Below are 24247 nucleotides of genomic sequence, written 5' to 3' on the forward strand. Positions count from 1 at the left end.
TGAAGTAAATGACCGTCCAAATTCCCGGACGTCGTGATTTTCAGATTAACACTGGCACTTAAGATCATAATGCAACACAGTTCAACGGTTAGACATAGTCTTTAAAGGAAATTGAAGCTGGCTAGAAATACTACCGCTGCTTTCACACAGTCTTTGAACGAAATCAATGCTGGCACAGTTAATGCAAGAACACAGTTTTTAAACGAATTCAAAGCTGACACTGTTTATGTGAGAACACAGTCTTTAAATGAATTCAAGCTGGCGAGAACACAGTCTTTAAACGAATTCAAAACTGACACAATTAATGCAGGAACACAGTTTTTAAACGAATTCAAAGTGGGCGCAATTAATGCAGGAACACAGTTTTTAAACGAATTCAAAGCGGGCACAGTTTATGTGAGAACACAGTCTTTAAATGAATTCAAGCTGGCGAGAACACAGTCTTTAAACGAATTCAAAGCTGACACAATTATGTCGCGACGACTTACTTGCACACACTCGCTGACTCACGGCTTACTGCCGACTCACTCCACTCTCTGCCTTCAGCACACTGCCGTCGCATACCGCGCACTCCCTCTGCTTTACTGCAGGCTTTCTGCTTATATTCTGCTTTACCCCAGGCTGGCGACTCGCTTATATTTCGTTCATGCAGCAATGGAACACGAAGGAACCTTCTGCGTGACGTCGCTTGTCCTTGGCCGGTGTTCTGGAACGTCGCGAACTTGCTCGCAGTTCCCATTATGCCTGTGCGCTCGGCGCAAGTTTTAAAGGCTTACGGCCGGGTGTTAGCGAGCTTCTCTTAATAAAAGAATGAAACGTGAATGCTCGTAGGGTGTTACCGTTTCATCTCCCCCCCTGCTCGGGAAAAAGAAAATTGCTGGGCGATTTTCTTTTCGCTCATCTCCTAGTAAAGTATTTCTTGAGATTGGCCGAGTTGAAGATCCCCTCAACGTCGCTATCTGCCCTTCCTACTTCGTAGGCATCGGATAAGGCCGTTTCTTATAAGGTGATGTGTCAGTAACATCTAAGTGGTGCTTGAAACCCTTAATGACTCCAGGTTTCTCAGAAAATACATCTGGAAACTTCTTGAAAAGCTCTTGGATTGCCTTTATTACTTTATCATCATCGTAATCTGGGCTTTCAGCTACATTGGCGAAAAGCGTGAAGTTGTAGTGGTCCTCGTTAAACTCATCATCGATAATGGACGCCATCTGGTCCTCTACGGGTCCCACTTCCTCGGGTCGCCCCTCTTCGTGGACGCTTTCTTCGACAGGCGGAGCCTCGCTCATCTTGCCTTCTACTATGCCCACCGGGGTCTCACATTCCGGATTCTTCACGTCATTATAAGTAACCAACTGTAACCCTACAGATTCGACGTGGAAAAATTTAATCACATTAGCGGGATAATCAATGATTCCCCCATGTTGAATGAGAAAGTCTGATCCAAGAATTAAGTCAAATTTCATTTGCGTCAAAATCAAAAATAGATGTTGGAACTTAACACCACCAATTTCTAACTCAAGAAACGCCTGGAATTTGCATTTAATAGCTTTGTCAGGAACTATGCCTTTAACCTTAACTTGAGCAACCGGCAAGATGGAGATGTAGGTCGTCTCCTGCGCCGCATCTATTAATTTCTGCGAAATTAGTGAGGCTTGCGATCCCGAGTCTACTAGAGAGTGGACAATCATATTGCCTAACTTAGTGATAATGATCGGTAAGCCGCGTTGTATCTGAGGCTGTCGTGGTGTTGAATCCTCATATAGTAAATCTGCATCCTCTAAATACCAATGGTTAATGAGTGCGCTACATACTACTTCTCCTCCCTCCGGGTTTTCAGGCAGTCTCTTTATTGCTTCGACAAAGTTTTTTTTTTTGTACCCGTAGCTCTTGGATCCATTTCCGTTCTCTCATTTCTTCTCTGTATCTCTGCCTGGTATTCCAAAGAAGCTGCTCCAGGTAAACCCTCTTCCCTGTTCTTATTCCTTACATACTCCGTAGTCTCTCTCCAACGTTTCTCTAATTCTTCCCGCTGGGAGTTCCTATTATCATTGGGTTGGTTAGCTGCCTGCCTCCATGAAGGTCCAGGTTGAAACTTAGCCCTCCCTTCGTAGGGGCGATTCCTAGATCTTCTATACCGAAACGGAATATCTCGGCGAGTTTCTCTTTCTTCTCGCGGTTCTGGATTTACTTGAACCGGAGTTTTCATTTCCGTAAAGTTGGTTGTAGTTTCTTTGGTTCGACCTGCTTTTGCTGCGCTCTGAATGTGCGCAGTATCGAGTTTCCTCAGGACCTCATCGAGCTGCTCCAAGTCCCGGACGTTTGCTGCCACCAATATTTCCTGAACATTTGGTGGAAATTGCAGCGTTATGACCTGAATAAGTTCTTGCTCCGGTAAAGGAGGGTCGAAAAACTGCATCTTTTTAAGCTGAGATATGAGATAATCTGAATATCGCGAGGAATTGACGGACGTGTTATACTTTCTAGAGTATAATTGAAGTTTTATCAGGTGCTGAGCCTCAGCACTCCAAAATCGTCTAAGTAAGGCTTCCTTAAATTCTTCGTAAGTGTTAATACTGAATTTAAAAGCGGTAAACCACATTAACGCCTTGCCTTCTAACAATCGAGATGCTATTCGTAAACGACGGTCGGTCTTAACGTGATTTTCTTGAAAGAATTCTTCGAGGTTGAGGATAAACTCCTTAGCAGTATACTCCTCTTTCCCCGAAAATTTGGCTGGTTTTTCCTCAGTTATTTTAAAAATTGTGGAAACATTCATGGATTCTCCACTAGTGTTGTGAAGGCTAGATGATGAAACATCCTTTTCGATTTGCGATACTTTGCTGTTGAGAGCTTCTATACCCCCTTGGAGTTCAAGTTTTAGGGTTTTAATTTTCCCCTGTACGGAATTCTCAATTTCCTTGACCTCCTTCTCTATGTCGGTCTTGACTTCTGCTACATCGCGACAGATACGAGTAATCTGCGTGTGAGCATTATCTAACTGAGTCTTGACACGTTTATCGGCCTCCTCTTGCTGACTTTTCAGAAGAGTAATTTCGTTTCCCAACTTCATGAAATTATTTTTAACAGATTCATGAAGTTTGTCTTGAATAGACGCGATTTTAGTTTGCGCAAGAGATAATTGAGCATGGGACTCTTGAAATTCTTCCTTTAAGCTTTCTACTTCTTTAAGGACCTCCTGAGAAGAAGACGGGAAAGCAAGTTTTAAGTCCTCCGCCACTTGTGATTTTATATCTTGCTTAATGGTTTCTAAGTCACGTGTTAATCTTTCATTTATTTCCGTAAACTTTGAATCCATTCTTTTGTTAGATTCTTTAAATCTTTTTTCAATTTCGGCACCTGCACTATTGAGCCTGCGTTCCAAATTATTATTAACTTCTGCAAATTTTTGATCAACAGATTCTGTCAATTTTACAATGTTGGCTTCATTAGCCTCCCTTAGTTGAGTGATACTACGATTAGTTGCTTCATTAGCCTCCTTAAGTTGACCTATACTAGCCTTAGTGGCTTCCAGGGTCGCGTTAGATTCTTTAAGTTGAGCTCCTAAAGTATTGTTAGATTCTTTAAGTTGAGCTCCTAAAGTGTTATTAGATTCAGCAATTCTACGCCCAAGATTAGTGTTACTTTCCGTAATCCTGTCATTTAGACTGAGTTTCAAAGCCTCGATGGCAGCTAGTATATTTTCCATATTAATGTCGTTATTTTCACAAAATGCAGAAAATACAATCATTCACCTCATACGTAAAATCACCATTATTGTCCAATGGTAAAGTTCAAAATTTACATCAACACAAAATATCAAACACTTGTGCATAAAATTAAATATCACCATTATTGTCCAATGGTAAAGTTCAAAATTTCACCAACACAAAATATCAAAATTTATATAAGCCTGTGCATGAACATTATGCCTGAAATGTTTTACATAGCAAGAGAAAGGAAAAAAAAAAAAAAATCACTTGTGCCATAAACTTGATCAGAGTTCTGTGCCAAAAGTTTAAAATTTCGTCAAAGTCATTGAATTGAACTTCGTAAAATTTTAACACATTCACTGAACTGGAATTAACGTACGTACTATGCACTTTTATTTGAATTGGTAAGTTAAGATATCACTGATTTCAAAGTTAATTTTTATCACTTTACTCTCTTTAATCTGGCCCCAACGTCACGGGTGCCACTATTCACTACCTTCTCTCTGTAACAGGAACGCCCGTACTTCAGTTCATCGGAGAGCATGAGGAACGACAAGGCGTGTACGGCCCATGCTAAGAGAGTAAGAGAGAAGGGTAGTGAAAGAAAAATTCACGATTAAGTGGATCCTTCAGTTTATTCAATAAACAGGCAAATAATTACGTCACCTTTTATAGCTGAATTGTAGATTTGTCCCTGAGGGCGCGAAGAGGACGTTGTCCCGCGGCGGCTGCGTCGTCTTGCGGTCGGCGTCGGCGTTGTCTTCCGTCGATGACTCGAACCAGAGGCAGGAACGGGGAAACGTGGAGCTTCCACCTTTGACGTCGTGGGGTACTGGTGTGACACTTCCCTATGGTGAAGCACGCCGGAATAGCTCCCACAGTAGCAAGGATAAAGTTAGAGTCACAGTTCGTATTTGGAATAATACGCAAATGAAACAATCTAGAACCTTCCGAGGTGCGGTGATCAAGCACTTCATAAAAAATAATTAAATTTATCGAGTACAGTCTCTGCACTGTACTCCACCAACATAATACATTTGTTGAAGTAAATGACCGTCCAAATTCCCGGACGTCGTGATTTTCAGATTAACACTGGCACTTAAGATCATAATGCAACACAGTTCAACGGTTAGACATAGTCTTTAAAGGAAATTGAAGCTGGCTAGAAATACTACCGCTGCTTTCACACAGTCTTTGAACGAAATCAATGCTGGCACAGTTAATGCAAGAACACAGTTTTTAAACGAATTCAAAGCTGACACTGTTTATGTGAGAACACAGTCTTTAAATGAATTCAAGCTGGCGAGAACACAGTCTTTAAACGAATTCAAAACTGACACAATTAATGCAGGAACACAGTTTTTAAACGAATTCAAAGCGGGCGCAATTAATGCAGGAACACAGTTTTTAAACGAATTCAAAGCGGGCACAGTTTATGTGAGAACACAGTCTTTAAATGAATTCAAGCTGGCGAGAACACAGTCTTTAAACGAATTCAAAGCTGACACAATTAATGCAGGAACACAGTTTTTAAACGAATTCAAAGCGGGCACAGTTTATGTGAGAACACAGTCTTTAAATGAATTCAAGCTGGTGAGAACAGTCTTTAAACGAATTCAAAGCTGACACAATTAATGCAGGAACACAGTTTTTAAACGAATTCAAAGCGGGCACAGTTTATGTGAGAACACAGTCTTTAAATGAATTCAAGCTGGCGAGAACACAGTCTTTAAACGAATTCAAAGCTGACACAATTATGTCGCGACGACTTACTTGCACACACTCGCTGACTCACGGCTTACTGCCGACTCACTCCACTCTCTGCCTTCAGCACACTGCCGTCGCATACCGCGTACTCCCTCTGCTTTACTGCAGGCTTTCTGCTTATATTCTGCTTTACCCCAGGCTGGCGACTCGCTTATATTTCGTTCATGCAGCAATGGAACACGAAGGAACCTTCTGCGTGACGTCGCTTGTCCTTGGCCGGTGTTCTGGAACGTCGCGAACTTGCTCGCAGTTCCCATTATGCCTGTGCGCTCGGCGCAAGTTTTAAAGGCTTACGGCCGGGTGTTAGCGAGCTTCTCTTAATAAAAGAATGAAACGTGAATGCTCGTAGGGTGTTACCGTTTCAATATAAGTACCTGAATCATAATATATAACCATTTCACATTCAACATGCCCAATCTGGACACTTGACATAATGCTTCCTTAAGGCATCTCCCTTTAAGAAAGGACATATTAACTAATGCTTGACACAAATGTAAAGGTATTCATGTACAGCTGATGATGACTATTTAAAAGTCAAAATCCGTCCTGTAAGTTAATTCTTACAATAATAAAAATTGTATTGATAAGGTGGAACCTGTTCTTGTCTATACATACACTCTAGGGTGTGTATAGTTTTGGTTTACTAAATCCTTTTGACACGGAAATCACATTAAGAAACTACGAACAGCATAGTTTACGAACATGTGCATTCACGTTTCAATGTCATTGTATTTTAGGTATGCGAACTTCATTTCAAAGATGATGAGATTGAAAGATCCACGAGCATGTTCGATGAAAAGAACGGGAGGTTACCGACTGCTCCTCTGTCAAACCCCAGATTGGTGAAAGGTTAGTTCATCATTCTTAGATAGAACACAATGATGTTTTAGGCATATTCTTTGTTTCTTAATTGAATGCCAGTTTCATTACAGCTGTGTAACAACTAATTTTAAACATTTTAGATGCAGTTCCATCACAGTTTCCAAACTGCCCTCAGTATCTCTCTGAAACCACTAATGCCTCCCGTGAAGATCCAGAAAACAGGCGGCGCAGAGTGGAAAACCAGTGTTTAGAAAACGCTATTACTGACAGTTTACGTACATATAGTGAACATGCTGAGGCAATAACATTTAAAGACTTTGAGGAATTGAAGCTGAAAGTGAATGACATTAAATTTAATACTGAATGGGAATTGCTCAACAAAGAATCAGGTTTATATTTCATTTTAATGAAGAGGAACCCAACCCTCATATTTCTTGTTGTGTTAAAATAACACAAGATTTACATGCTTCATTATTTGTCAATAATGTAGAAGTTAAACGCTGTAAAGGGTTGTCATTGCCCAAGCATGTTAAGAATCTTACTGAAATTGAAACATTAATACAGAATGCACATTCTCTGTATGTATCTTCTACTATGTCTAGCAGCCAGGATATAGAAGAAACTTTGACATTCTTGATGGTTTATTGCAACTCTTAGAAAATAAGTTTCCTGAAAAGAAAAATATGTTGAATTTTTTAAAAGAACAGCTATTCTTGTTACCCAAGAAGAGGGTGAAGAACTATTCCTGGGAGTTAATAGTATTTTCTTCATTAGCTCATTCAATTTCTCCCCATTGTTACAAATTTATTCGAGAATCTGGTAACTTAACACTTCCTGCTCCACGTATGTTGCAAATAATATGCTCAAAGCTTGTAACAAACCCTCTGCAGGAAAAGAATGACAATTATCTGCACTATATGAAGAGTAAATTTCCATTACTCTGTCCAGAAGACAAATTAGTGCTATTGTCAATGGATAAGGTTCATATCAAACCCCAGTTAGATTTCAAACAGGGCAGGGTAGTAGGTACTGCAATGAACAGTGATGAATGTGCCACAAGTGCGCATGTTTTCAATGTCCACAGTGTACTTTCACATTATGAAGATGTTGCTCATGTTGTACCTGTCACTAATATTCATGGTGAGGAATTATTTCACACTATAAAAACAATAATCCTTGGTTTGGAAGAAATAGGCTTTGAAGTAGTAGCAGTTATTGCAGATAAGTGCTCTGAACAGGAAAGAAGTGTCTCTTCTTAGTGATCTGCCTGAATTGAAGCATGTTTACAGCCATCCCAAAGACAAGAACAGAAAGCTCTCCTTTATCATAGACACCATCCACATTTTAAAATGTGTTTGAAATAACTGGTTAAATGTAAAGAACCAGCAACTTTATTTCCCAGACATAACTGACTATGAGAAGATGCATGTTGCATGTTTTAGTGTGTTGAAACATCTGCATTCATTAAAAAAGAAGAATCTTCTACAATATGGGTTCTCCCTGTAACTGAAAGCTTTGCATCCAACAAATTTGGAACGTCAAAATTTTTTATCATCCACTAGCTATTGCCCTGAAGGAAATAGAACCTACAAAGAACTTTGAATGCTGGGATAGTACAGCAAATTTTATAGAAATAATATCTACGTGGTGGGAGATAGTAAATGTCAAAACCCTATGGAAAAGTAAACATCTCAGGAATCCTTTTCAGGAGCCTATAACCACAGTATCGTGTCATACTGAGTATTTACAGAAGTTAGTGTAATGGTTAGATAATTGGAATTTATAATAATATAAGAAATTTATTTTAACTCAACCTATTCAATACAGTACAAGATGTTACCATATTAGTTAAACATCGTTAAAAATAGTTGAGACATGTTTCGCCCCTTCTGTGGGGCATCATCATTCATATCAAATACCTCAAAATTCTACCAGACGTCTGGTTGGAAATTTATAAAAATATGTTGCATGAATGAATACATTAAAAAAACATTTACAAGTCTTATCATTAACAAAATATCAAATTGATTAAAAAATGTTACACTTGTGAACAGGTTGGTGAATTTTCACTCAAAACAAGGCTGTCATATGTACAGTATTGACAGTAATGGTAGTTAAAGTCTTATTTGATGCTAAGTTCGAAGACAGTGTAAAATTTATATACAAATATTGAGAATGAATGCAGAATACATATAATTACAATTTACTGTACGCATATTTTACATTGTAAAATAATATGGAAAAGCATTCCGAATTTATATTAATTTCCATAAAAGGAAAAAAAATTTTTTTAGGCCTCAATATTACGGTCCTGGTGCAGTCTAATCAGAAATGGCTTCAAGATATGAAATTTTGTATGTGATTTATGACCAGCTCGTGTAAAAATGTTGCATTACGTCGTAATTCAACCTGGATGTCTATGTTGACTAATTATATTTTAGACTCAAACAAAATAGTTCGTCGAAATATCCATGGGCTAATCACCTCTGTCGGACACACTGTATGAAGACGGAGTGCCTAGTGCATGTAAACAACAGTTGATATTAGATTCAAAATGAACCATGTTGAAAAAGATAAAATAATGGCTTGAAATAGAACGGTTGAAATGTCGTTAAATATTCCCAATTGACCAGTGTTTTTAAGTTTCTCCGTGTGTTTATGTTGTTGAAGTATGGGATTTCAGTTTTATTGGTTGAATGGGCGACAGTCAAAAACGTTGTGCGATGTTATCAATGTTGAGCTGTCTTACGTATGTGAAAATCTTAACTGTTGTTGGGCTGTTACCTTATTGCTAAGGGGTTTGTAAAGGCTAGACAACTGCATCAGGTTCACCAAAGAGGACAAGGACAATAATTTAATCAATTTTCTCAAATTACCAGGACATTAAGCAATTTCGATTTCCAAATTTACAGAAAACCTTCTTTCACTTCTACAACCATAAAACAAAATTCTCTTCACCCACAGTCACACAAACAAGCCTCATTTTACAATTTAGTGTACAGAGCGCTAAAAATTCCCATGTCAATCGCCAACGTGAAAAAAGAAATAAATACCATTAAAGAAATAGCTAGTTTCAATGGATACAATCCCTCAATCATACATAAAATAATCAATAAAGTGAAATAAAAACATTGATTAAAAAAAACCAGTGCTTTACATACCACTTAGCAATACGGTAACAGCCCAACAACACTTAAGATTTTCACATACGTAAGACAACTCAACATTAATTACATCGCACAACGTTTTTGACTGTCGCCCATTCAACCAATAAAACTGAAATCCCATACTTCAACAACATAAACACACGGAAAAACTTAAAAACACTAGTCAATTGGGAAGATTTAACAACATTTCAACTGCCCTATTTCAAGCCATTATTTTAACTTTTTCAACATGGTTCATTTTGAATCTAGTATCAACTGTTGTTTACATGCACTACACACTCCGTCTTCACAGAGAGTGTCCAACAGAGGTGATTAGCCCATGGATACCTCGACGAACTATTTTGTTTGGGTCTAAAATATAATTATTCAACATAGACATCCAGTTGAATTACGACGTAATGCAACATTTTTACACAAGCTGGTTATAAATCACATACAAAATTTCATATCCATTTCTGATTAGACTGCACCAGGACCGTAATATTGAGGTCCAAAATTTTTTTCTTTTTATGGAAATTAATACAAATTTGGAATGCTTTTCCATATTATTTTACAATGTAAAATACGCATACAGTAAATTGTAATTATATGTATTCTGCATTCATTCTCAATATTTGTATATAAATTTTACACTGTCTTCGAACTTAGCATCAAATAAGACTTTAACTACCATTACTGTCAATACTGTACATATGACAGCCTTGTTTTGAGTGAAAATTCACCAATGTGTTCACTAGTGTAACATTTTTTAATCAATTTGATATTTTGTTAATTATAAGATCTTGTAAATTTTTTTTAAATGTATTCACTCATGCAACATATTTTTAATATTTTCCAACCAGACATCTGGTAGAATTTTGAGGTATTTGATATGACTAATGATGCCCCACAAAAGGGACAAAACATGTCTCAACTATTTTTAACGATGTTTTATAACATCTTGTACTGTATTGAATACGTTGAGTTAAAATAAATTTCTTATATTATAAATTAAGATTCTTTCAATACAGAGAAAATGATTTTCATTACTTGTAGATAATTGGAGGTCGAGTAATTCTTATGGAAGACTCAGTAAAGACACACACACTGCATTGACTATCTCTACAAAGGGTTTATCAGAAATGGCAAATTACTTTCTTATTGATAAAGGCCACAGCTTTTTCTTGCCTGGAAAATTGCAGGCGGATAACTTGGAAGCTTGGTTCGGTAAATATCGACAGTTTGCAGGTAGTCAGTACAATATATCTCTCAGACAAATATATGAAGTAGAAAATAAATTGCGACTTCAGTCTGTTATGGAACTGGATGTTGCTATTGCTGACTGTGTAGAAGACAAGGAGTGTGACGTGACGTTTGTGTATTTGTGGAATGTACAACAGATGAAAATGATGTGGATGGGATTGAAGAAGCATATTGGCCTCTGTTACATTACATCAGTGGATACTGTTCCTATCGTATAATGAAAAGATACAGATGCCATTACTGTGAAGTTTTTATCTGCAATGAAACAGGTGATAGCGCTTCTGCCGATTTTGCAGCTGCACATTTTGGAAACTACCAAATGAAGTATAGGGATAGCCGGGTACCTATTTGCGTAAAATTTTGTTATTTAAACACTGGTTGTTTTTGCCAAATAATCCTTACGTTAGAAATGATCAGTAATACATCTTCCATGTTTTGGTACGGTAACTGCTCGGTAAAAAGAAAGAATGAACTATAGATTCGAACTGAAATAATCCGGTCTTAGTGTTTAAGTTGTGAATGGCATGACATACGCCCCTGGCTCGTTCTCGGCCTTAGCAATGTGACGTCACGAATCGTATTGCGAGGCCTTCTCTGCAGGTGGTGTTGATAGAGCAGGCAGTATAAGAGGACCAAGACGGCGTTGAATTGAATATAATCCATTCGAGAATTTTGAGAATGGATACTTCCATTCGAAACCATGTTTTCCAGTTCAACAAAACCTTTAAAAGTCGACATAGGCCTAATTTAAGCGGTACAAGATTTCCAGAAACTGACTACAAACAGTATACTGAAGACCAAATTACAATGACAGTTTAAGAAAAGAAGGGATTTCACCATCATATTGAGCGCTTTTGTATCTAATGTACTTTATTTTAATAGATGAGAGAAGTAAAAACTACTTGGGGTTGACTGTCGTTTGGCTCTGCGTTATTACATTTTTCGAAGAGTTTGGTTAATCAAGGTTCCTGAACTGAAAGAAGTTTTCATGCGAAACTGACGAAGATTCCCCTGTAAAATTGAATATAAGGTACCTAACAAGATTCTGAACTCTCGTACTGGTGATTAATGCGGTTTCGCGGTCTAACATGCCTACCTCTCATCCAGAGGGCCTGGGTTCGATTTCAACCAGGTCAGGCAATTTTACCTGGATATAAGGGCTGGTTCCAGGTCCACTCAGCCTATGTGATTCCCTTTAATTGAGGAGCTATCTAATGGTCAGATGGCAACCCCCATCTAGAAAGCCAGGAATATCGGCCGAGAGGATTTGTCACACTGACCATGCGTCACCTCGTAATCTGCAGACCTACGGGCTGAGCAGCGGTCGCTTGGCAGGCAGTCCCATTGGGGCTGTAGTTTGGTTTGGTTTAGGAGTTTTTGTAACATTATAATTATACATATTTCATTTTTGTGGTGTTTAGCCAAATTGTTAATGGTTTTCATTCATTCCCGGATTTTCCGTTTTCCCGTGTTGTAGTTTTATTTTCATGGTCTCCCAAAAAATGGAGAATCGAGGTTCCACTGTAATTTTAATTAGAGATATCTGATACTGCCTTTAAAAGTTCAGGTAATACCTCTTCGTGAGCCCACATCTTGTGTTATGGCCATTCTGACCTTGCGTTTTTCTCACACATACCGCACAATTTCATCTTAGACTTCTTTAAAGCGTCCTTGTTGTGGGTCACTGAATTACTTTTTTGTACAGTACGCATTTTTAAGCTATCTTTGTCTTCACGCCAACGTCAAACATTGGCTTTAGTTATGCTGTATTTTCTTGCGGCTGACAATTATTCTTCATTTCCGTACGTTTAGTAACTTCTAACTTAAAATTAACATAATATCGACAAGAACTTGTTGAAAATTTTCCAGCAATATCTGTCCCACATTTCTACAATTCGACAATCCATCACACAAATATTCCTGCCATCTATGAAACTGTTACTTTTACTAAACGTCAGGTACAGTAGATGTGTTGTTGCTGAATAGCCGTGGCTTTTGTAAGAATTTGAAGGGTCGTATCTTTGCTTTTCCAATTTGAATGACATTTCCTGCGCAACTGGAGTTTGGAAGTACAAATGGTCAACCTTGCAATTAGCTCAAAAGAGTAATGTTTTGATGCTAATATGCGGTTTGAGAAACACTTGAGTAGGGGCTAGTAGAATGTCATTCTCTCTTCACTATTTTCCGAGAACCAGCGACATTGCACGGAGGCCCTGTACAACCAGCTGCCACAGCTAGTGATGTATAATAAAGATGCAGATGTTGAAGATAGAGTTTTATGCATGTGCGTGCGGAGGGTTGAAGGGGAGTAGCACTATTGCTGTGGTGTTCATTACTGTTAGGCCACAAATGCAAGATGACCCTTGATTTTTCACCTGAAATTCTAAGAAAAAAAGTCGTGGATTTGGAGAACTACGGTACATACAGAACACAACAGTTCCTGAGAGGGCCAAAGTTAACAGCATAGAGACTACCATCATTGGTCAAGAACTCAGATGGACTGGGCATGTCCAGAGTATGAGGAACGAAAGTCTTCCTTGATAAACCCTGTATAGTGTACTCGGTACAGGTAGGAGACCTCATAGTACCCTTCTGAAGCGCCATAATGATCAACTCAAAAAGGCCTTGAGGAGCATAAACATTGATCCGTGTACTTGGTGTGTCATTGTAGAAGATCGTACTCGCTGGCACACAACCATTTCAGCTGCTGTTGCACAGTTTGAATACCAACATCAAAGACAGGAAGAAGAGAAACATTGGAGATATAAGTTACGCCAAGCCAAGCCCAGCCACATCCTCCATCTTCCATAACGTGCAATCAATGTGGCCACATGTTTCATGCTAGAATTGGTCTGCTACGCCACCAAAGACAACTGCATAGAGCATACAGATAATGAAAGAAATGGAGGGAAATAAACACTAGGATATGAGTATCAACCAATGCTGCTGCCACTCCAATGCCCGGACGAACAATAGAATATCTTAGACATGATATAGGCTTTTGGGCTTATGCCGTGTCAAGAAAAAAGGTGAAATTCTTTACATTTCGCAGCTTTTTTTTTTTTTTTTAAGTCTTTATCGTGAACAGTCAAGATTTTCTTCTGAAGACGCAGAGCAAAGTTCCCTGCAAAACAAAGAATTTCACCTTATTTTCTTGACACGGCATAAGGCCAAAGGCTTATATCATGTCTATCGGGCTGTGAAAGCATCAATGGCAACAAGAGAATATTTTATTACACCCTATATATTGATTGAATACTGCACTGTCCAGCTTCCACTTGTTCCAGCCTCTGAATTCACAACTCAAAGTATATGGACAATTTCAGGGCTCTTAAAAAACATTTGTATGACTGTCTCAAAACCAGCTAAGTTTTAAACAAGCAGAATTCTTAAAATTGCCACGAAGATGGTCTAAAGATGTACTAAGAACAAAAATCATAAATTCTTTTCAACTACCAAAAGCTCTCAGAACAACCATACCAATCAATAAGAGAGTCTTCTTTGTGTTAGAATATTCAGATCAATCACTTCCAAAGAGTTAAGCACCTATTGCTTGGGATTTGGTTTTCAACAGTGTATAGCAGTTAGTGAAATCAAGTTAATATTACACCATGCTTAAGGCAATTTTTAAAATAATGCCAATAATAACAATTTTACTGCGCACACCGGACCACTTCACAGTCACTTTCTCTTCGTAGGTTGTACTGTTTGGTTCTTGTGACCTGCTCAGTACTTTTTCATTCGTTCTGATCGTAATTTTCTTAACTGGTCTGAAATTGATATAGCCCTTCGGTGTGTCATTTCTGCTGAAAATTTGTGAGTCTTAAGAAGGGCGTTAATTTATTTTCGTTCTCGGTACCTGCTATCCCGAGTCCGATTGCTTTGAGATTCTGCTGAATTTCATGAATGCACTGCCCTTCTGTCTTCTTTCAAAGATTTCTAATCACTAGTTGTTGTAAAAGCCTATGTCCTGGCAGTCGCACGATGTGAAAGTAATATGAGATTCTATTAATAATAATAATAATAATAATAATAATAATAATAATAATAATAATAATAATAATAAGCTGAAACCCATCATGACAGTCAATGTAGTAAATATTTATTGAAGGATTTTCTTGTATATGACATTCCTTGTAATATTTTTTTTTTTTAACAATTTTTTCAACGCCGCACCGACACAGACAGATCTTACGGCGACGATGAGACGAGAAATGGCTAGAACTCGGAAGGGAGCGACCATGGCCTTGGTGTGAAAATGGAAAACCACGGAAAACCATCTTCAGGGCTGCTGACAGTGGGGTCCAAATCCACTATCTCCCAAAAGCAAGCTGACCCAAACTACGCGGCCACTTGTTTGGTGCATTCCGTCTACAATTACCTTTTGGCACTATTGCAACTATTAAATACTGCTCTCTTGACGTTGCAACATTTAACTGGCCATGGCTGAAAACTGGCTGAGGTAAATAGAGACCTTCACACCTACTGAAGTTAACTGACCGTGATACAAAATGCCAAGCGAACTGGAAACTGATGCCTCTTGAAAGAAAATAGAAGTTATTTATCGTATGTTAAGGCAATTCGAAGGGATTAGAGCTCTCTGTCAAGCTTTATCTCCACTTATTATTGCCAACTCTAAACAATTTTTGTATGTATTACTTATAATTAGGTCATAATATGGTTCTGTTTAGGAGCTGTTGGGAAAAGTTTATATTTCTAAGGAGCATAACTATGGCTCCGAAGTTCAGAATAAGAATATGTGGAGGCAAACCATTAATTCCAAAAATCAAGAATTATGTAGGAAATTGAAGTAACTAGCTTTCATCATCAGTATTAATCTGTTTACACTAGTGAACAGTTTTGAACTACTAGGTATAAGCCCAATGACTTCCAATTATTATTAAGTATGGCAACTTCCAAGAAAATTATGGCATCTTTCGCAGAAGTTAACGTTTTGCTATAAATTTCAATCACGATATCATCATGTGCTAAAATACTGGCTGGTAGCTCAATAACATTTGAGCCGTCACCAACTATAGAGGAGGTAGTCACCAATACCAAATTTCTTGCAAATATTCAGCAAATTCCATTTTTCTTTCTTTGGTTTTGCTCGCATATTTTTATATAAGCGACATGTTTTGAAGATGGGTCAAAGAGGAGAATATTTAATACAATTATAAACAATTGTTTGGTGATAAGCATGCGGTAAAACAGGCAAAACCTTTATGAAATCTTCCTCAAGAACAATTAGTTTTGCACCACAGGAATGGAATGCCTTTACCTACGATATATTTTAGAAGACGATTCACACACATTAATGAATAACTATTTGCCATTGGAGCATTATTGATTATTGAGCTGTGCTAATTGAATATTGTCAGCTGCTTTGGAATTTAATTTTAACCAAGACACCAAATACTCATTTAAATTTCAAGGAATTTTGAATGAAATGAGCACTGTTCAAGAAAGACGTCTGACTGCGCATACGTGTCTACCCCCTTCCACCTCCCCTATCACGCATGCTGATCAGCGCTCTTGCGGTTCCGGCTGCCTTAAAGGTTCTGGCGAGCACTTTAGTGAATCAGAATGTTAGACTCTTCTGTAATAATTTAAAAATATATGGCAAGAAACTTTTATGCTTTTAAAGACCGTCTGCAAATCTTAAGGCCAAGAGTTTTCGTAAGAATGCTTTACGATGCCAATTGGTTCAAACACTGTCTCAGAATCGCAGTTACAAAAATCCGCCTAGTGTTTTAAACAATAATAACAGTGTGTGTGTGTGTGTGTGTGTGTTGGAAGGGTACGGTGTTTTGGAATGTAATACAAGATCAGCCTGTTTCACATTAGACTAACTCCATTTACTATTAACTGAAGTCACAGATAGATACTAACAATTGAGATTACAACGAAGACATTCCAGTATGAAGATGTGGTGTAGCAAGTGATGCCACTAGGTGGTGCCTCAACCTGTCAACCGAATATACATAAATATTTCTCAACATATTATATACACCTCAGTATTACAACAACTTCTTAGTATTACAAACTTCTTTTAGCATACCTGCCAACTTTACAAAACCAAAAATCAGGAGATTTTGATACGAAAATCAGAAAAAAATCAGGAGATACAAATGGTCAAAACTACTTATTCTACATGTCTTGTGCAATACAGGAGTAGTATGGTATATATAATAACAGTTATTGTTTCCAAACCAGACTGTTGATATAAAGGCTGCAAGGCTATAAATTATACATCTCTACTCCCTCGCAGGAAGTATGTGAGTGAGATGATCGGTCTCTGATAAGCCTTCCGAAAATATTATGAACTCATGCTCCACACGTGTTAATCAGTCATGCACTTGGATGCCATTACTTAGCAAATGCATAGATTAATATATTGCATCACACACCCACGTGATTATGCAAAGCAAAATGCTATTTTTATCAAGTAATAAATTAAAATTCCCCAGAATTGTCTCCAAATCGCTCCTAAAATCTCTAGAAAAGTCACTAGTCACTATCTTTGAAATTCTGTCACTACAATACTAAAATACTAGAATTGACTAGACTGATGTGAACGAACACGAACATAGCAGGCGAGAACAAAAGATTTACAATTTATATACACATCCTGACATACAGGTTTCAATAAACATTGCACATTCGCGTGCATTTCTCATATTAATAAACATCGATATTTCATCTGAAAGCGGCCAATGAGCGAAGGACTTACGGCCACTAGTGTACAATACTGATATGGCGGAATTTGAAAACAAATGTTTGAAGTTCACCAAAAAATGAGGTTAAATCGGGAGAAATAATAGAATAATCGGGAGGCAGGAAAAACTGTCGAAAATCGGGAGTCTCCTGCCTAAATCGGGAAAGTTGGCAGCTATGTTTTAGTAACCAAAAATCAAATTTAGATTTTTTTTTTTTTTTTTTTTTTTTTTAACTTTAGTCACACATGCCCAAAGCTGGAAGTTAACCAATACAATAACAGTCTTACTAATAAAAAATCCTTATACAGTTGTTTAACACTTGTATAGTTATACATTGAATAATCCCTCTGTAAGTGCTGCAGACTTTTCTTACTAATAAACGTGGTATACTCATTGTATTACTATACTACACGTATACACTTGTTCAAAGCCATGGGTATCTCTTCCTGCAGTTCACCGACTTATTTCTTCACGTTCATGGTTGCTTTTGCTGGTTAGGCCTATCTGTATATAAATCTGAATGTTATCGGTTGAACTAGGTTAATATCCAGCTATGTACAGTATTTCAAGCCGCATCTAATGCCGTTAACGAAAATAATGTTAATCTCCCAAACACTGCGCATTTACATCTCCCGACTGTCGTATCGATGCAGTGTTCATTTTATCAGTGTGAAAATATTAATATAATGGAAAGTTACATGAAATAAAAAATCTTCATTGCATGGAACCTATCATTTCAACTCCAATTTCATCTTCATTATGTTTGCAATTTTTTCACTGCTGGTAAAGAAACATTTCAGCTCAATATAGGTAAGTTTGACTTCTCATTGGAATGATAAAAAAATGCAATATGCGTCTTTCCTTACAGTCATGATCAGAAATAATTGGTATGCGCAAGCGCGAAAAAGCCAGTCGCTGGCCAACGTCTTTACTATTAACTTGACACGGGGAGGATCAAAGAATGGCCTTCGGATATGGAAGTTATTTTTATAACAAACCTCAAGTCTTTATCTCGCTTAATTCTTAATTTATGACAGGAAGAACGCCTCCTTTGTTTAGGTTTCACACGTGACACGGCTGGCTAGCTGATTTGCCAGTAGGGATCTCCCAAACAGTGTGCATTTAAATACTGTAGTGTTCATTTTATCAGTAGTAAAATATTGATCAAATAAAAATCAGTGATAAAGAAATCCCTGAGGACAAGTGGATTGTGTTTTTGAAGTCATGCGAGTGCATGATTGTGCGTGGAGGTTCTTATTTTAAAGAACAAAGGCAAAACGGCGCACAATGGATCCTCGAATTCGAAATGAAAGAACATATTTTCATAATAAATGCGTAAATAACGTGTCCGATAACGGTTGTTAACTCGTTAAAAATGAAGGCTGACTAAACGACCGTTTAATTTTGAGGCTAAATACTGCAATTAAAAAGAAACTTTCCATAGTAATAATTGTCACTGATAATAATTACTAACCCCTTTCCGCGCAGATGTCCGAAGTGCTGTGAGAACTTGAAGTTCGCAAGATATAAAGCCACCTCTAGCATCTCTCATTAAGTCATTTCTGACTCCATTAATGACAATATCACCGGGCATGTTGGCTGTGAGGTTAGGGGCGCGTGGCTGTGAGCTTATCAATTGAGCACACACATTTGTATCCCCTGATTTTTTTCTGATTTTCGTATCAAAATCTCCTGATTTTTGGTTTTGTAAAGTTGGCAGGTATGCTAAAAGAAGTTTGTAGTACTAAGAGGTGTAGATACAAACGTTTTATTCTTTCTTTTTTGTGAGCTTGCATCCGGGAGATAGTGAGTTCGTATACCACTGTCGGCAGCCCTGAAGACAGCTTTCTGTGGTTTCCCATTTTCACACCAGGCAAATGCTGGCTGGGGCTGTACCTTAATTAAGGCCACGGCCTCTTCATTCCAACTCCTAGGCCTTTCCTATCCTATCGTCGCCATAAAACCTATCTGTGTCAGTGCGACGTAAAGTCACTAGCAAAAAAATAATAATAAAAATGACAAATCTAGTATAGTCCTTCGTAAATCAATACAGTAGAAGTCCGCTATAGCGAGTACGACACATAACGAGAACTCCCGTTATAGCGACGACTTTTTTCTGTCCCTACAAAATTCCTATATTAAACTGCGTATCGTCCTTCGGTTACAGCGAGAACCCTATCAGTGGCGCATCCGTTATTACGAGCGATTAAGCGCGCGCGATTATTTTCCGTTACTGATATTTATTCACCCCAGCGATGATATGGCATGCGATCGATTACCTTCGGCATCGTTTCCTCGCTATGTGCACTAGCTATTTCTCTCGGTCGACATTCGAAGGTGATGTCAGAGTCGATTATTAATATCCGTCGACAGCTGTTCCGTAAAGAAAATTTGAAATTAAAGAGAACATATTTTCGTAATAAATGCGTAAATAACGTGTCCGATAACGGTTGTTAACTCGTTAAAAATGAAGGCTGACTAAACGACCGCTTAATTTTGAGGCTAAATACTGCAATTAAGTAAAAATGGGATAACACCTCGAGATATGGCAGAGTGCTTACTTGATTTCATAGGTTAGTTTGTATTTTGTCGCGTCTGGTTAAATTACGGAAAGGCTATTATGAAAATGTATAACGAGAAAGGTATAATTTCTCTACCGGCGCTTGAAGTGTGTTTTCATCATACGTATAGTACGGTAAAGTGAGGATACGTGACGCTGTTTGAATAAGAAAACTGAAACGTTTGCAACAAAATGCGATCGATCATCTTCGGTACGGTATAGTTTTCTCACTTTGTGCATTTGCGAGCTCTAACGTTAACATTCAAAGGCGATGGAATTGATTAGTAATACCCATCAACTGCTGTTCTCTAAGGAAAATTCGAAATGAAAGAGTATAACACGTTTTCGTAATAAATGCGTAAATAATTTGGCCGATAGCGTTCTTAACTCGTAAAAATAAAGACTGAATAAACGATATCTTAATTTTAGTGTTATATACGGACATTACGTGAGAATATCATACACCTCAAGATATGGCAGAGTACATCACTGATTTCAGAGGATATTTCATATCTTCTCGCATCTAGTTACGGCTATTTACATGTAAATTTTTCGTGAGGAGGTTATTTCTCTACATGCGTTTCAAATATGTTTTCATAATAGGCTACATACACGGTTAGGTTAGGTGACGCTGTTTGAAGAAGAAAGCTGAGGTGTTTGCCACAGAAATCTCTGGAGTGATACGGTATTTCTCCGAATCCGAGACTTTTTTCCCCTCAGAATCTCATGCCAAAACTCAAGCGTTGTTACATTCGCGGCCTAACAGTAAGTTAATGGATACACTGGCAACTACCGCGGTAACAACGCTGCTTCTTTTCAAACGCGCACAGCACTCATTGACAATAAACGACCGCCTCTTTACTACACATCGCTACCGGTTGTACAGTGTACAGTGCCTGTGTGTTTCTCAAATCTGCAGAATGGCATCAAAACATGCAACCCTTCGAATTCTTAGAAAAACCATGTTTACTCAGTGGCAGAGTCATAACGCGTCTATTGTACTTGACGCTTAGTAAAATTAAGGTTTATAGAGAGCAGGAATATTTTCGTGATGGATAGTCGTATTGTAAAGATACGTACACATTAGAAATTGTAGAAAAATTGTGCAGCCGCAAGAATATACAGCATAGGCCTAACTATAGCCAATATTTGGAGTTAGCGTGAAGACAAAGAGCCAAAAAAATGCGTTCAGTGGTCCGCAACAAGGACGATTTAAAGAAGTCGATGATGAAATTGTGATTAAGAGATGAAAGTATATGATTTTCCATCTGTTCAAAACAAATTCAAATGTGATATACAATGAAATGTCACATTTTATTCATAAATATTAGGGACCGGTTTCGGCATGTCTATGCCCTCATCAGCCTAAAGTTAGATACACAAGGACACAAGTAAATTACACATGTCAGTACACAAATAAACTTTTTAATATATTTTAACATTAAATGAAATTATGAGGTATGAGCACGAAAAACGCAAGGGCAGTAGGCCATACCATGGCGCAATAAACACGTTCGTTGACTTTCAACGTTCGCGATTAGGCCTATACATCGCTAGCCGTTGAATGTGGCCGCACCCGACAAGCGAGACTTGTGTGTAGCGGTAGCCGGTTATATCTGACGTTGCGTAAAAGTAAAAGTTTTATAGACAGCAAGAATAATTTCCTGATGGATCGTTGTATTGTAGAGACGCATGGAATAGGTATTGCCGGAAAATTTTCAACGAGTTCTCTTCGATATTATGATGCCAATGTTAAGTTATGGTCCTTTAACCCGCGGAAATAAAGAATAATTGCGCAGCCGCAAAAAAAAAAAAATACGGAGTGACGCAAGTCAATGTTCAGCGTCTAAAAATAGTCTAAAAATGCGTAGGCCTGTATGATTTTACGAATTTGTTTCTGAGCCTGATTTAAATTTTTTGAAGGAAAAAGTGGGGTTCATCGTGGATTTGGAGAAATACGGAACTATATTTTTTTCAGAATGAAATTAAACATACTTTCACGTAGTATCGGATTACGAAAAATAACAAACAAGTAAGCCGTAGTGTGGATATCATCTGCGGAAACGCAAGTTTTGAACAAACAGATTGCCGTTTCATACTGATTTCAAAGTGCATGAAGGGTTTTCCTTATACAAAAATCGGATATAACGACAATCTGTTATAGCGAGTAAATTTTTCGCTGTTGTGAATTCTCGCTATAACGGACTTCTACTGTATTTAATTTTAAAACTTCCGTCATCTAAGAGAAATGAGTCACCCTGCCTCTTAAAGTGTTTTATTTTTAAACATTTTCAGCCTCTAGAACCTCAAAATGTTCGATCTTCTACTGTATGTTAAAAATATTGTGGAGATCATCAACGTTATTTTACGTTCTTTCAATGTGTGCTCAATGGATAAGTCTGATATTTTGCCACGATTATATTACTGCAGACAGTAAATGCCACTAAAATAAACTGAACACTTGTTTCGTTTTCGTCACTCACTGCTATACAATGCTTATATAAGGGTCCTGGTCTCTTTTCAGTAAATCAGTGAATAACTATTATAGATATATACACAGGAGGCTCATATATGTTTTATTAGTAACAAATTGTACATAAACGGTGTATAAACCTGGTATAAAAGTTTAATAGCAAGACTGATGAATAACTGTAACAGATGTATACACAGGAGGCTTAGACACGGTTTATTAGTAACAAATTGCACATAAATGGTGTATAAACCTTGTATAAAAGTTATACACCGTTTATTAGTAAGACTGTAATAACAGAAAATAGGAGAGAAACCTTATCAATTGAATATTTTGCACAAATAAAAATCCTGTTTCACAAGAGTAATATGTTGAAAACTACAGATGAAGACCTAGATTTCATGGATCTAAAAGACTATCTGTAGAATAACAATGGGACTCTACCTTTCCCTTACGATCTGCAGATTTGACAACATCCTGCTCATCATCTGGAGGTTCGTCCATGTCGTCACTCATATCATCATCATCGTCCATGTCTGCGACAGACTGAGCCAGGAAATCGAAACTGGCCATAACAGATTCCTCCATATCCAGCACCATGGCCTCAGCCAGCGAGGAAGGTGGCTGTTGGGGAGCCTGAGAGTAGAGAACACACATATTTCAGTTAGTAATTAAATTCAAATATAAAGAAGAAAACCCATTTATGTGCGTGGAAGGGTTTATTCAGAAGTAATGGCAACGACTTTTTATTTCGCGAAGATGTGCCTATGTCAAACATGTAACGTGTACGTTTGAAAGTACATTACACGAACTTCATAATGTTGCAGGCAAATGGGGTATGGGTGAATCATTCCAGCCGCAATCACGCTCCCCTTGTCCATTACCCGATGACAGCAGTGCATATTGGTATTAACCACTGTCAAGCCATGTTTGTACATCTTAGTTTATGTAACTTCGATCTTATTCTCAAAGTGTAGTAGCTATTGCGTGGGAAACACATTGCCTGCAAACAAGACATCGTATGAGCATTTCAACGTAAGGTAGTGCACACTGACGAATCTCATGCAGCCAACAGTATTTTCAGCGTTCCTCATCGCTAACAACGAACCACAGACAACCTAGGAGACTACTTTGAAGAGTGTTAAACAGCTTGTATGATATGTACAAATGAATGTATACAGGTTGTGCAAGAATACAACAAATAAAACAATGATTTCAAAATACCATGTTTGTCCTTTTAACTTACCAGAGATTCTTGCATCCCTACTTCATGAAGTGTCACCCTTAAAAAGTCCTTGTTGTACACTCAAATGAACTCTATATATTTTCTGTGTTTGAGGATGTTTGAGAGAAAAAAATAGTTGCCATAACTTCTAAATCAACCCTCGTATATAATGGCAACCTCAAGAGCAAGCAATGCAAGTTTATTCCAAATCCAGAACAAATAAGAAAAAAGAAATCAACTACTAATGGAGAATGCAGTGCTACTTGCATTTCTAGTAATTGGAGGTATCAAGCTAAACTAGACATTAAATATATTCTTACTGGCAGCTATTAAATACAAAAATTAAGTATGAAAGAAGGAAAAAAAATGTTTAATTGTGGCATTCAAGTCTTAATGAACACAATGAGTAAGAAAGCCATCACTGGTTATGATACCGATGAGAAACAGCCCATACATATGCAGACTTGCTTAAAGGCAAATCTGAGCGAACAAGTCTTTTCAGACATGGCTCTACGAGTATGGTCATTAAGTCTGCTGACAAGAAGTTTGCAGGTAATATTCT

General features: G+C 37.8%; 1 protein-coding gene across 1 annotated transcript in view; it reads right to left on the minus strand.

The window, feature by feature from the left end:
• The window catches only part of Cka (Connector of kinase to AP-1), a 256304-nt gene that overhangs the window by 190272 nt on the left and 41785 nt on the right, over positions 1-24247 (minus strand). The window contains exon 5 of the mRNA XM_067153572.2: positions 22905-23096. Within this exon, the coding sequence (XP_067009673.2) occupies positions 22905-23096 (192 nt within the window). The remainder of the gene's footprint in view (positions 1-22904; positions 23097-24247) is intronic.

The sequence above is a fragment of the Anabrus simplex genome, chromosome 9 (genome assembly GCF_040414725.1).
Source record: "Anabrus simplex isolate iqAnaSimp1 chromosome 9, ASM4041472v1, whole genome shotgun sequence".
Lineage (NCBI taxonomy): Eukaryota > Metazoa > Arthropoda > Insecta > Orthoptera > Tettigoniidae > Anabrus > Anabrus simplex.